Source organism: Micropterus dolomieu, linkage group LG23 (genome assembly GCF_021292245.1).
Source record: "Micropterus dolomieu isolate WLL.071019.BEF.003 ecotype Adirondacks linkage group LG23, ASM2129224v1, whole genome shotgun sequence".
Classification (NCBI taxonomy): Eukaryota; Metazoa; Chordata; class Actinopteri; order Centrarchiformes; family Centrarchidae; genus Micropterus; species Micropterus dolomieu.
Window position 1 is genome coordinate 32,344,382 of NC_060172.1, and position 15,978 is coordinate 32,360,359.

General features: G+C 40.0%; 1 protein-coding gene across 5 annotated transcripts in view; it reads right to left on the reverse strand.

The window, feature by feature from the left end:
- Positions 1-15,978, reverse strand: part of arhgap32b (Rho GTPase activating protein 32b) — a 229,049-nt gene that overhangs the window by 59,294 nt on the left and 153,777 nt on the right. For all 5 annotated transcript variants that reach the window (XM_046039714.1, XM_046039713.1, XM_046039709.1 and 2 more), the window contains 3 exons: positions 15,041-15,146; positions 6,807-6,901; positions 6,418-6,502 (listed from right to left, as the gene is read on the reverse strand). In XM_046039714.1, coding sequence (XP_045895670.1) covers positions 6,418-6,502; positions 6,807-6,901; positions 15,041-15,043 — 183 coding nt within the window. In that variant the 5' untranslated portion in view covers positions 15,044-15,146. The remainder of the gene's footprint in view (positions 1-6,417; positions 6,503-6,806; positions 6,902-15,040; positions 15,147-15,978) is intronic.

The window sequence follows — 15,978 nt, forward strand, 5'->3', positions numbered from 1 at the left end:
CAGCTAACAGGAGTCCCACAACAGCTCAGTACAACGATAGCTGTGGTTACATGGACAATATTTCTTCGACCCAAAAAACGTGCGCAACCTGGTTCTGCTCGCTGTGAAAAGTCTTATCTGTCAGAAGAAGAAGAAGACTATGAAGACATGAAGATGAAGACCAAGACAAGGTTTCGCCTACTAATATAAATTTCAAAATGGCCCCACATCGTGTGCTGGAAACAATATTTGTGTTTCTGCTGTTCAACAACGCCATGTTTCTGTTCCTCCCGGAAACTCATTCACGTCACCTATTGGAAACATGCACGGAAAGAATATATTTATTCCAACCAGAGAGAAACCGGAATAAGCATTTAAATGGTTATTAGGAGCTAATATTTTCCTACTGAACAGATTTTCAGAGTTTACACCATCCCTCTCAACCGGATTAAAACCCAAGTGGAAGAAAATCTCGCTCGAGTTCAGTCTAAACCGCATGAATCTGTAGATGCGTCCTGCCTTGTGTCAGTGTTACTGATGGTGGTGTAGCAGTATGGGGAGTGTTTTCCCCGTACACGTACAACCGCTCAGTGCCATCCTGCGTCTATGCTTGTCCGTTTATGGTCAATTTTACTTTTTCAAAAGCATGCCTCTAGCAGAATTATGTGATATATGGCACAAATCATTCATCATCAACAGTAAATTCACCGGATTTCAACCTAACGAAGCACCTTTTGAATGAGGAGGAGGACGTCTGCAGGGACAGATGCTACTGAGTCAGCATGGACCTAAACACAAAGGATTCAAGGTGAAGCTGAAGCTGGACTAGAAGAAAAGCACCCATCCAAAGCAAGTCATCAAGGAGCCAGTCATTAAAAAAGCAAATCCATGTCATCAAGTCAGTAATACATTTTTGCAAACATCCATAACCTAGTTATAGTTTATCCAGTTATATTATGCCACAGCTGCAGTGCTTGATATATATATATGTTTTTTTTTTTTTATTCTGTCACAAAATATATTTTACCTAATAACAAAGAATGATTACAGCTGGTGCCGAATGAAACTGTTTCTATAGGCAGGATCCCACAGGCACAAAGATCAACTTAAGTATTCCTACACTGCGCTTGTAGCCTGATTGGACAATTGTGAGTGCACAGCTTTATCATTACATCATGTTATTGTTTCAAGAGGCTCTATCCATGGTGGTGGAGGTGGGGAATGGAAACCACAGGCCCATCAGCTGTTGTCTTTATATAATTTTCATGGAAACATCCCCAAATCCCCTTCACTGATTATAAAGTTGATATGGAAACGCACAGTTTCAAAATTAAGAAGCTGAGTGTGAGAAAGTATGTATTAAGTTATATTCCAGCTAACCCCTAACCCCTGCTCTCACTGACATGTTGACAGAGTACTGTTTGTTTCAGCATAACAAGTCTACACTCGATGCTAACGGCACTGCGAGGGTTGTGAGAAGCTGATATGCTAAGATGCTGATGTTTAGCAGGAATAATGCACTAAACACATACACAGGCTGGTGGGAAGGTCATTAGCTCTGCAGGTATTTGGTCATAAACCTAAGTACAGAACAAATTATAATTTTGACAGATGATGGCACTACAGGATAGGGCCAGGCAATAAAACAATAATGATATTTAGTGTGATATAATTTTCATCAATAACAATATTACAAATGTTTAATAAATGTTTGATTTAATCCATTTAAGTTAAGAATGAATTAGCACTTATTTTTTCAAAGGAAGATATTTCTTTTGTTGAGGATACGGGACTGAAAAAAGATTTTATCATAATTGTTTTGAATGTTCTGCGTCAGATTTGTTAATGGTCCACTGTTTGGCATCAAGTGTCTGTTCTGACCATAAAGAAAAGTTTAAAACCAAAATTAAACATCAGGTTTCTTCAGCTTTCACTTAGGAGAAATAAATCAGCCTTTAAACTTGAAAGAAATAATTATTTGACATTTATTGTGATAGTTATTGATTTTGAATGATATGAACAGTTTTATCATGATAACATTTTTGGCCATATCCCCAAGCCCTACTACAGGAAAAAAATCAGAGGTCCACTAAAGTCAGTTGGATTCATCTTTTGAATGTCTATGTCATGGTAAACCATCCAATAGTTAGATATTGTAAATATGGCCTGACGAACAGACTTTGCCATCCACAGAGCCTAGCATGCTATGCTAAAAATGCTATTTAGTAGTAAGGAAGATGGATACAGGAGACTTCATGTAAACTGAAGGAGTTCCATTAGACACACATACTGTAAGTGTGTGTGTCTAATGGAACTCATTCACAGTGGGTGCACGTATACCAATTAACATGTCACTTGTCGACACTAACTTAAATCACCATAAAATACCATGTCTGCATGGACAGTAAGTTAGTCCCACTGGGAGCTGAACTCCTGTCAGATTTAGCAACATGCTCTACTGAACTGAAAGGATCAAGTATACAGTTACAGGTAAACTTACAAATGAGATTGTGAACGTTCAGACTGGAGTTAGTGAGACATCCAGTCGGTTTCAATGTTGCCAATTACCTCTCTACATGAACAAAACATAACACATCACACAACCCTGATGATATCCAAACCAAGCTCAAACACCCATCTCAAACAGGACAGGCAAGATGTGATAGTCTGCATAACATAAATTAACAGTATTTTATTAGCAACAACATGGTTGCACACTACTCTATAAATTATCTGAGCTACTGGAACACAAACTAAATATTAAAATCTATTGAATTAACTTCTTTCTCACCAGCAGATTATAAATTTTGAAACACTCTGAGAATATAAATTCTAAAAGTGAAATGAATCCATTCATGTCAATACATAAAGAGCTAAACCAAAACAAACCCCCTTTGCCAAAACAACTGGCAAATTATCAGGCAACTCTTCTCTGAAATACCAGTGTCATGAAAGAAAAACTGCCACGCAAGTGCTGCTCTGAATGCAGCCACTCACCTCTTTGGCCTTCAGTGACTGTGAGATCCTAATGTTTCCACAACAAAAGCTCGTCTGACTCAAATTCTCCTTTGGCAAGGTTTTTTATTATGGAAATGAAAGAATGTGTCTTCCAGCAGAAGGCCTAACGCCAACCTGAGCCCAACTCCAAACCCTCCCTCAGTCAAGTACTGCACATAAAATCTAAAAGGCTTTATACTGAATGAAGAACAACTTATTAATGCAAACATATTCTAAACCTGACCAGGTGAGCCAAAGCTGATAGCTTTTACAGCTATAAGAGATGGCAGTTTGCAGTACTACAAATAACATTTCAGTGAATATCTCCACATCTCTATGGATCATAAACTGTCTGAATATGAGGGGACTATATAAAACTCCACAAAAATTGGTATCATGTAGCATTGCGGATTACATTGCCATCAAACAACCACCATGACAAACATAAGAAATGTTATTTGAGGAGACACTGAATGCTTAACTCAGAGGCAGTGTTTATATTATGTCAGAATCATTTGGGCCAAATGAATAGAATACATTCATTAAACAAGCAAACATGTTTGGCTGAGGCAAGATTATACATAAAGTATACTGATTGACACGAGGAACAAATACAGAATAATTAATCCGTTAACAAACAAAGAAGACGTGAGTTTTCGCTCTGGGGACCTGTTCACTCAAGAGAAGAGGCAGGAGCTGTGCTGAATAGTAAAACCAGCGAGCAGCAAACAGCCAAGCAAAACAAAAAGACAGGGCTACTTGAAAGCAATATGAAAAGAAGGGTAAAACAATCATGCTGCTCTGTGCCAGTATGGCCGGCCAGCACACACAGCTGGGATAACAAAAGGAGAACCAACCTGACTACAGACAATTCATATTAGCTCAAGAGTTTCCTTTATGCATGCAGTGAATGAATAGATGGATTATGTGGTGTAACCTGAGATACATCAACAATTAACCTGCAGGTGAAGTAGATGTATCGCAAACTATTACTCTGCCCTCCCGACAGCAATGTGGAATAAATTTAGCTGACTGCTGACCCCTACTGGTTTCTTAACATAATATCAAAAAGAGTTTGAAATGGACAATCTTTCTTAGGAAATGCCAAAGATGCCTAGAAAATGTTCATCAAACTCACATTTTCTAAAAGGAAAAATTGTATGTCAAAATTGTCATGGAACAGTCAGGATCATAAAAAATGACCATGCTTTCGTTCTCCAGGACTCTGAGGCATGCAGGAAAGATTGTGGCCGACCCCTCCCACCCCGGACACAAACTGTTGCAGACACTCCTGTCTGGCAGGAGCCTGCGGTCCATCACAACCAAAACCTCACGCCACGCCAACAGTTTCTTCCCGTCCGCAGCTAATCAGCAAGACCCGGGACCCCCGCTGACACAGACTCTCATGCCTTCCCCAATAATGTTTGTTTGCACAACACATCAGATCCAAATTTTGTTATTGCACATGTAAAAAATTTTATATATTCTGTCTATTCTGTTAATTTCATATTTTTTGATATCTTTATTTATATAGGTTTAGGTTTATTGTTGTTGTGCACCTAGTTCCCAAAACAAATTCCTTGTATGTGTAAAAACAACTTGGTAACAAATGCGTTTCTGAATCTCTGCACCTGTTTATTGCTGTCACGATGGGACTGGAGCCAGTCCCTGTATGCATTTGGTGAAAGCTAAAGAACAACAGCTAACGTAAAACAACAAAACCATTCCATCTTTACACATTTTATGCAGCAGCTCTGTGAATCTGACAATCAATTCTGGCCCATTTTTAGGATTCCAGCAATTTGGTATTGCACTTACAGAAAGTTAGGGGATATCTTGAAAACATAATGTCAAAATCAACGCAGCAGAGGTATCCTGACTTTCAGTCCCTAGTATGGGTCAAGCACCAAAAACACTGGATCCTACTTTTCCCATAATCAGTAGAGCATTTCATCTGACCCTCCTAAACACCCTCTTTTTTCTAATTAACCAAACTTGTATAAAAAAAAGTGGCATGTCCATTTAATTGTTCCAATCAAAAATATCCCACTATTAATTACTATATTTCCCTCGATACATAAAGTGCAGACAAACTATAATAAACCAGCCTTGACAGAGTCTGTTTTTTAGAAAGTGTGAACGTTCCCTATACTTGTGACTCCACAGCCAGACAGTCACTGACAGTAAAGGCCAGAGAGGTATTTTCATGTCTGAATGCAATTCTAACAATACTAATCACCTCAATCTCAAAAAAGGCCACAGCAGCTACTTGTGTAATTGTCAGGTTGACAAGTACTAGTTAGACCTACAAGTGACTTCATCCTAGGCTTGGGCAGTCTGTGTTTTCATACCTTCCTGACATTTCACATACAGTATATGATTGTATTTGTGTAAAAAAACAAAAAACGAGGTAAAAGCTGAGCTGCGGGTGATAGACGACACATGTATAAAACAGTCTAGCCTATAATGTTTCTAATATGCAATTAACATACCTGTGTAAGTCATTCAGTTAACACGTGAATCTGGTCATATTTTATGATGTCATCACCCTAAAAAAAAATCCTCCAACAAAATCGTCAATTTAAATAGTGATTCATCGGATTAAATAAGTTTGTCTTTTATTATTAAATCAACTTTCTTTCATGAATATAACTTGTCAGTTATGGTGCTGTTAGACATAACGTCGTTAGAGTCTGTGGCCATGTCAGTAAATTTAAACTGCTGCTTGCACTCTGAGTAGAGGTGGGGGTGTGTGCTTATGTAGCCTCAGCTGTTTGTTTTTTTTGCAGTTATTGAGCTACAGATGATCATTTATGAAAGGAGTGTATGTTGAAGTACATGGCATTTATTAATTTGTTTTTACTTTTTAACGTGGTATCGAATTTGGAGTCGAGAATCGTGGAATTTCATTGGTGTTTGTATCGACTACTAAATTTCTGGTATTGTGACATCCCTAGACCCCATGAGTTGGAAATAATCCATGCAGCCACTAGAGCTGAGGTGTGTGAAGCTATGAATGAGGTTCGGGCTGTAGCTGATTGGGTAGTCAAGATATCAAACAAACGCAAATCATCAACCATCTTCATGATACACTATCAAAAGAAAAATGGATGAATGCTGCTTAATGTCAATTGGAAGAGACATGTGACTTATGCTTCTGTCTTTTTGAAAGTCAGATTTCCATTTCTTACCCAACACTGCAGGGGAACAACTAGAGAGAACATAAAAACAGTGAAGTTCAAAGCTTCTTCTACACCATGACTGACAGCCATGGTACAGTAATTTCATACAGCCAGTTCCACCAAAATACAAAACCTTTTCAAACCACATTGCTCTGAGGACCAGCCCCAGGTTGAGTTCTTCGGCATTGGGATATCTATGATTGGACTTGTCATTAATGTGGTGATGTGGCCTTAATTAGGTAAGCTTTAAGTTCTTTACCTGAATTGTGCCAAAGTCCACGTTTTCATAGTGGAAGTGAGCGCACTCTGCCAGTTTCGGGAAGTGGCCCTTGGTGAAGCAAAGTCTGAAAACAACACACACGCACACAGTTTGGTTGGCACTTCATCCTCTGCTCATGATAACACCTCGGAGTGTGTGTGACTAGTATATGAAGGAGAGTGCAGTGCAAACAGAGGGAGTGGAAGGAGGAGGAAGACACAGAAATAGACTCAGGGAATGGAAGGAACCCGAGCAGGAAACAGAGGCGATAAACAGCCAGTTAAGAGCGATAAATAGAGATGAACAGAAGGAAGGAGAGATGTGAGGGAGGTGGAGGAGACAGGGAGAGGCAGGTGTGTGTTTGTGTAAGTGTGTGCGTGTCTACTCACTTCTTGACATTCTTGACCTTCATGCTGGCCGTGCTGCTGCTAGAGGAGCGCATGAGGGGCTCCGTCCTCAGCTCAGGGATCTCTGCACTCCTTGCCTAAAACACACAAAAACATCAGCGACCCAGCTGGTGCACACATAAATCTCTGCCACTGTTATATTGTTGGACAATTTTCCATTTAGGTTCTGCTTTCCACCAACTAGAGATGCACCAATATCGGAACTCGAGATCTGATATCGGATATCGACCCGATACTGACGGAATAGCTAGATTGGATATCGGTGACAAGGGTCCTGATCTGTTCAATTACATTACATTAATTCATTTAGCTGACGCTTTTATCCAGAGCGATTACAATTGTATGTCAGAGGTCGCACGCCTCTGGAGCAACTAGGGGTTAAGTGTCTTGCTCAGGGTCACATTGGTGGAGTTGAACCCGGGTCTCTCACAGCCAAGGCATGCGTCTTTTCCACTACTCCATCACCACCAATCGACCCTTCGCTAAGCCACGCCCCAAATACGCAGCTGGCCAATGCAGCACAGTGCAATATAGGTCTCGCTCTAACTGAGGTCCGACACGTTCATGGCTGTGCTCCATTCACTCTAAAGGAGTGGTTTTCTAGCTTTCTTTTGACGTATTTTTCCAAGAAATGTGCCTAAGGTAAAGTTGTGCAGTTTAACTGATTCAGATCAACTCCAACCTAATAAGGAACTCAGCTTTAATCAGGCAAGCCAGCAAGTGAATATCATAACAAACCTTTATGAAATGTAATTAATGACAAAGCAGTGCAAGTTAGTTTACAAATGTAGATCAATAGGCTGAATGAAGCACCAGGTTGCTTAGGTCAAGTGGGAAATTGTTGAAGCTATTTGACTTTTCATTTATTATGGTAGTGTTTTGATGCTATGGTGCCTCCCACTGTTGTGTTACAGTATATCAAAGCTGTTTTGCCTGCTAGTAAAAAAGTAAAACATTGATTACTCAAAGACACAGTGAAATCAAAAATACTTTTCCAAGTTCTAATCCTGTATACAGTACCTATGTCAACAGGTCACCAGATTTTTGTACATCTCTCTCTTTCCTCTTCTTTTACATGTTACAATATTTTTGATGGCTTATCTGGACCTCAGGATGCTTAAGAAATTTCATCCAATCAAATGTCATTAGGGGCGTCTGGCTAACCTGCCCATCACATTAAAACTGCCTTGACTGTAAGCTCATGTGAGGGTCGTTGTACTGTAAATAGCAAAGTTATCATTTAGTAGGTGTGCATTCAGATGTCAGTTTCTAACTACTTTTCCAAAGAATGTGGTTGAGGTCTAATTTATTAATTTCTCCCTCACATTCATTTGAATGAGGCCACTCTGTTGCAGCAGAGGAGCTGCCAGTGACCATCTGGCCAATAATGACCCTGTTTTTTTGATCCTGCTGTTGCTGACATGCTTTATGTTTTAAGAATAGAAGTATCTTACGTATCCACCATAATATAACCATGTTCATGTTGTTGGGTAACTGTTAGGGGTGGGGGGAAAAAAATCGATACAGCATTGTATCACCATATTTTATCGATACACTAGCGTATCGATCTTTTATTATATAAACTGTACATGAGAATTTTACTTTTTGGTACTATTATAATAAAATCTATTGCTTTTTCCACTAGAAAAAGAGTTTTCCTTTGGAGACACAATCTGAAGTTGGAAAAAAGGTAATAAATTTCAATATTTCGCATTATGTTTAAAATGGCAATAATATTGTATTGTGACATAAGTATCGTGATAATATTGTATCGTGGAGTCTCTGGTGAGTCCCACCCCTAGTAACTTTTTGTAAGTAAACTCATTGTATAGAAGTTTAGTATGGAGGGGGGACATTTTTATTTAACTAGGAGACTCCCATTGAGATTAAGAACCTCTTTTGCGAGGGTGACCTGGCCAAGACAGGCAGCAGCATATAAAAAAAGACAAACACATAGGTACAGACAAATAACAAAAAAGACTAGTAAACCAACATTTCATAAAGTCATTTAAAATAATTTTTACAATCTAAGAGCATTTACATATTAAGGCATCTGCCTCCAAGTCTTTCATTTTGAATTGAAATGCATTTAGCGAGATTAATTAGTCCTTTTGCAACGTATTCCATGCTGAAGGTGCAGAATACAGAAATGCCTTCTTTCCCGTTTCCGTACGGGTATTTGGCACAGAGGGTTGAAACCTCTTCCTGTGTTAATAATATATCTGTACAAAGGAATATATGGGTACAGGAGAGGAACATGCGACGGCAAGAGGTCTGAATGTCCAAGACTGGTGAGGGACGTGTGGTTACGAATTCGTAGAGGACCGTTGGCCAATCAAATCTGATGGATTTAATTCAGATCTTCCACATAATTATACCCCACCCACATATTCTCTTTCACTCTGAAATACGTCACATGACAGAAGCCAAACACGCTCCAACTGCTGTTTCACTGTGACTTTAAAGATTTTGATCACACAGAGTGCACAAGCTTGTTAGATCATGAACTAGTTGATATTGTCTCAGCTTTGGGTAAATGGACAACAGCATGACAAAATTAGCTTTACATCTCATTACATGTGCATATCCATATTCACTTCTAAGAAGAATGAGCTGGAGGCTTGACTTACTGAAGGCATGACAAGATTTCACAGACAGGCACTATAAAGACAGAGTGACTCCTAATGTCTGCTGCCTCGCCACATGACTTCCAAGTGGCATCCTGCATATGCAGTGTTATTAAACAAACAGACTTCACTTGCTCTGTGTACAGCATAGATCTTTGCTTGAAACCACACATTCAGCTTCATTTCTGTTTACAGTATATTTCCGCGTTGACTGGCACAGACTGGCCTTTCACTGTGTTGTTGGAGCTCCAGTCTTGTTTGTTGTTTCAGGAATGACCTTGCTCATTTTAATTTTGTACCACATGAGATTATAAATCTAGCACATGGTGGAGTCTGAACATAGAAAATAATACAAGAATTGCTTTCAGGGACATTTCCTAACATTACACTGGCAGGGTGAATAGCTTTGCACTAACCACTACAGAACATTTTTGCTACTTTGGCGTTTCTTGAAATGGATAAAGTTGCTTAAAGTGGTCACATGCTTATAAACTGGTTATGCTGAGACGTGAATGCACTGCTCACACGTTACAGTGTTTGGCCAAAACATCCAGTCCACACAGGGGTTCAGGGACAATCAGCCACCCTCCTTGGTTGTTTAGGTTGTTAAGTATTGCTTTATCACCTGGTTCATTTAGCTTAAATTAGAGTGAAAATCAAATGCAGCTGTGGTCAAGAAAACATTTACCAAGCCTGGGATCTATTTTGGTGCAAGTAGATTGCAAGTGGATTTTATCAGTGGATGTATTCATTGTGAGATTTTCATTTCAGTAACCTGACAGCGGGTTGGAGGAAGGACAAAATAACTAAAAATGAAGGCAAGGAAAAAAGATACAAAACACATAGGAACTCATTGAAAAACTAAGAAGCAAAAAGGATCTGCAACCAAGTGAGGTGTGAAGATGAAGTTGCGTTGGACCAGAGCTGTGAAAGTTTCCTGTATTCAGCTTGTGACTCCACAGCCAGACGGTCACTGACAGTAAAGGTGGTATGCAGATGAGGTCATGGTTTTTAAGACAGCAGATACAGTCTACACCACCTCTATCCACGAGGCTGACAGAGGAACGGGCATGCGACAGCAGTTCAGACACGGCACTCATTTTAATAGCTCGTTGTAGAGCTGCAATGATTAGCTGATACATTCATTAGTCAGTAGTAGAGCTGTGCAATTAATCGAACTGTGTTTTAAAATTATGATTTTGGCATCCAACGATTATGAAAACAAGATAATTGAGAACGATTATTGTGCCGCATTCTGTTTCACAATGTTGCTCTGGTTTAGACTTGTGCTGTAAATCCAGCGCAGTCCTTTCCTTTACAGAAGTGGCTCCTGCCCCTCCCACAAAGCCCAAATGACTCTCAGCCATGCGGTGATGTTTAGTCCAGCTCGAGCCAAGATGACGGGGGTTATAACTGCTATAACTTGCTAGTCACCATTATTAGCTTACACTGCATAAATTAGCCTAGCGGCTAACAGACTTTTCCTATACTGACCAAAATAATTGTGATTAAGACTTTTGGCATAGTGGAGCAGCCCTGGTCAATAGACAGAAAAATTGATTAATCATTTCAGAAACAAACATTCTCTGGTTCTAGCTTCTAATTTGACTGGATTTGCTGCCTTAATCTGTTTTGTTATAATAAACTGAATATCTTTCGGTATTGGACTGTTGGTATGACCAAACAAAACATCTGAATACACAACCTTGGAATATGGTAATGGATATTTTTCACTGATTTCAGACAGACGTGATTAATCGACCAATAAAACAAATCGTCCCATTAATCAAAAATGAAAATAATCATTGCAGGCAGAACTAATATAGGTCACCCAAAAGATGCCATGGGTTCATAACTACATCAAAAATGTAACTTGAGTTCTTTAATGCTTTCTGCCAGTAAAATTGTGTGTGTGTGTGTGTGTGTGTGTTGTGTGTGTGTGTGTGTGTGTGTGAGAAAAACAGCCACAGGCACATTCCAAATGCTTTTCTGACTGTGTGACTCTGATGTTGAAAATTAATGTGAAAGCTTTGAACTTGTTCAAGCCTATTCCTAGCCCATGGTTTAAATGCAGTATGTCATGGTAAATCTATAATTATTGAAATAGATTTTACAGTTCATTTTGTCATTGTTGCAGGGATTTGGGAATCTTTTGTTCCTTTATGCCTTGCTCTGCCGTCGACACAGAATTTGATCTATCCTAGTGAGTGCAACAGGGCGTTGGTGTGACAGCTTACACTAAGTTGTTTAGCGCTTCTCATCACCTCCTCGAACCACCGGAGACATACATAATGCATTACACTCCAGTACAGAGTCCCTCTCGTATCAAATATTGAACAAAGAATAGCAGACATGCAGTATTAAAAGCCCCGCCTCTGTGATCAATATTTATTAGCTTGGTGAGATTGTTGTTTCTTTCTCTCTGTTGCTCGATCGAAGTGAGCACTTGCGATAGGGCTCCAACCACGCGCCGACCACGGGTGGCTCGGCATGTTACCATGGAGACGGCCTCATTTTCACCGTGCTATTGATGCAAGAAGCAAGACCCAAACCAAAGATGGGAGAAAAGGAAATAATGAATGATTCTGTCTGGTGAATGGAATCCGGCGGAGAAAGATGGGCTGAAATAAACAGATGACACAGGAGGAAGGAGGCAGGAATACACAGATGGCAGGTAGATGACTATCTATGCAAAGTTTGGAGTAGGGTAGCTTTAGGACGCCAACAGTCACCTGCATTAATCATGAATGTGTGATAGTGTTTCAGAAACAGAGGAGACACGGTTTTGAAAAAGACACAACTAATCAATCCACTGGAATGAAAGCAGATACTGATAAGAATGTGACAGGCAGCAAACAGCTGATCGGGGAGGTATGGTGTTATCGCTGGATGTGACATGTCAGGAATGTTAGTTTTTAAACTTGACTAAGATTTATTTGATTATTTCAAATCAAAAGATGTGCAACGAGACTGAGGTAAAACAATCAATGTAAATGAAATATAGTCTTTCTTAAGCTTGCTTTCAAAAATTCTACAGCAAAAGTGCATGTACAAAAAGTAGACACATTATAATAAAGTGCATAACAAACAAAATACTCCATAGCTACATTATTTTTGAGTTCAGTTGAAACCAATGAGACAGCACTTGCTTTAAGTAGGAGTTTCAGTTTGACTGTTTTCTCCGTTTCATACAGGCTATGTATGTTTGCAACAATTGTCCCCCGTGACGACAATGTAAAATAGTGCTTTGCCTCAGTCGGCTAGCATCAACCTGATTAGCTGTATGCTTAGCTCGTTGATGGTAACGTTAGCTTAAGCTCGAAGTGCTTTGATGATATTTTAATTCCATTCCAAGCAAGGTGCATACTGCTTTTGACTCGTCAACGGAGCCGTCTGGGACTGTGTTGTTGTTCCTACCTCCTGCTGCAGCCATGGAGATGAAGTGTCTGTGGCAGCATGACAACAAGTAAGGGTGCATCGAAGGGTCAAAATAGTAGCAGCCAAAGATCTTTTTAGCAAAGATTCTTTGGTAACAACACCAGTGACGGTGTAAAATAAGAATATTTGACACACGCACGCGATTAACACAATTAAAATGCGTTATGAACTGTCCTTAATCTCATCGCGATTAACGAGTTAATGCTGGCAACCCTAGTTTATACCAAAGAGAGATCTGTGTGTGTGTCCTGTTTTTATATTACAGCGGGGACTTTAACCTGAGTGTACACTGACCAATGGGGACTCGTGTCACTCGTGGGGATGGGTAGAGAGACTGCTTTTTGACGGTTAAGACTTGGTTTTAAGGTTCAGGTTAGAATTGGAAAAACACAGAATCGCATAATTTAACAATAACAATGGAATCAACAGTAAAACGCAGAATATCGTCGAGTCTGCCAAAATGTGCCCAGTGCCCCACAGCACTTAGACCAAATGAACACAAAAACTATGCTGCTATGTTTTGGTGTTTACAGGCACTGCTTCTCTCCTCGGTATTTTAGCTCAGCGGCTTCACCGCTCAACACACACACACACACACACACCGTTGTATCGAAGTTGACGTGCTAGCAAGAGCTCATCCTTCAACAAACTCTCAAAAAGTGTAACCACATCAGCAGATGCAGGATGCAAGCTCATTGAAGACTTCATGGCTGTGTGGGCAGAGTCAGATATTTCATTGAAAATGAAAAAGCTACATCCTGTCAAGCTTCGTAAACATGGACGACTGCCACCCTTGTGAGAGTAGGTGTGTTCAGCAGCATGTGTCATTTACAGTGGGGATGCTGAGGACGCTGGGGACATGTACCCACCACTTTTTGAAAACATTTGTTAAAAATGTTCTGAAAAATAGCTTGTAACAAGAAATGTTAAATAAATGCTTTTTGGCACAATAAGAAAACATGCAACGCAATGTAAATATAGAGAAAACAGATCTGCATTATCCCCCAAAAATTCCGTAAGTAAAAAAAAAACAACAACAATTTACTGATTACTGCATTATATTAATATATTCTGAATTGACACCTGAACTTTGTTCACCATTGTATAAATAAAGACATTTCCACCATAAATTGGTACCAAACAATGTCTCCAGAATGCAAGAAATGAAGTGTTTAATACTCGAAATCTTCTGGGGGAGGACCACCAGACCCTACCAATTGTATATTTCATCAAGAAAAATACTTCTTTAAATGTTAAAATATCTTCCAGTCTTGATCTCGTGACCCCAATATTCTGGATTGTCACATCACATATGCCAAGTGTTTTGTCACAACTCTAATCTGAGCCCTAAAATGTCCCCACCACTGTTCAACACAAAGCGACACCTTTGCCCACCTGTAACCGTCATTGGCTGTTAGTCTTTGCGTTGTTCATAACACATAGCCTAAGCAGTCCTGCAGAATGCTCTCTATTACATGTACATGAATACTGTATATATTAGTGAGTGTAGTGGTGCTTATGGGACGTCGTTCCGGGACGTCGTTCTGGGACGGGTTGTTCTGGGACGTATGAGTATGAGGCTGGGAGGGGAAAATCACAGTATACTCACTACAAAAAACTAGACTACACCACTGCGTGTGCACTCCTAATTTAGGTGCGGCTAGCTTAATCGCCTTCTCATAAATGATTGACAGAAACACTCAAAGTGTTTTTTTCTAAAGAAGTCAGCCACAGATGGAGTGGATGTACTAGGAGACAGTTCAGCAGAACAGCGTCTGCAAATGGTGATTTTTGAGTCTTTCTCAGACACTTTAAAGTGCTTCCACACTGCCGACATGTCAAAATAATTGTTCTTGTTTCTTCGGTCTTTTGACTTCTTAGGCCGATCACCAAAGTGCTTTTGTTGCTATTTTTGGCAGATTAATTTCAGCGGCCGAACATACAGTGCATCCCTACTAGGCAATGCATTATGTCAATGTGATTCCCCGACTGGGATAGAGGAACAAACACGCTTGTGTGTGTGTGTGTGTGTGTGTGTGTGTGTGTGTGTTTGTGTATGCGTGTGTATGCGTGTGTATGCGTGTGTATGCGTGTGTTCGTGGTGTGTGTCTCATCCGTCATGGTTCTATCGTGTGTGTGTGTGTGTCTCACCATGGCACTGATGGTCTCCTCCCAGTCAGGTCTCTCTCTGGGATGGATGTGTGCCAACTCAGGCACAATATCGTCGTCCTCCAGGTGAGGTCCAGGCCTCAGGCCCCTACAGCCAACACACACACAAACACACACAAACTTAGAACTAAATTTCAGTTTCACTTGGATGATACTAAGCTTTTGGCCTGAAACGAACTATAATGTTCAGTACTGATTAATTTTGATTGATCAAAGTGAAACGGCTTCTTTTGTGCAACAGTCCAAAACTCAAAAAAGATATTATTTACTGCATATACTTTATTTGCTGTCGTATATGAAAAAGAAGGAATCTTAGCATTTTTTGCTTGAAAAATTATCAGCAGTTAAAGATTTGTTGTCTTTTGATCGACTCACTGTTTCAGCTCTACAAAGCTTGAGGGAGGGAGAAAGAAAATATTTGTAATACACACAGTAAACATATCCAAATCAAACAGCAATGTGATTAAGCAGTGAGCTTTTAGGAACTGAAGTTACACACTAGGGTTTCCATCGGACGATGTCTACAATGAAACATCGGGATGGACGATGTCATGGGGCAGCAGTCATCTTATGTGCATGTGTTCTCGCACAGACTTCACTCGGTAAAGAAAAAATTGGTAGACTATTAAGTTACGTTACAAGTCGCGGTGGATATTTTACGGACCAGGTAAAGCAGCTTTGAACACACCGGGTGCAGATGTTGGTTTCAGTTGTTTGATAGGCTGCGTCATTAATAAGGCGACGTGCGGCTCACCTGCTGCCGCGGTAACGGATCGTGTGTGGAAATATACGGAAAAAAGACGAGTTCTCAGTCTTTTAAGCGACTTTATAAAACATACTGCTGATGGAGAAAATGGAGCAGACGGGGGAGAGAGAGGCGGGGCAAGCCGCTGTGTTTACCTGAGGTGTAGGTGTGTGTG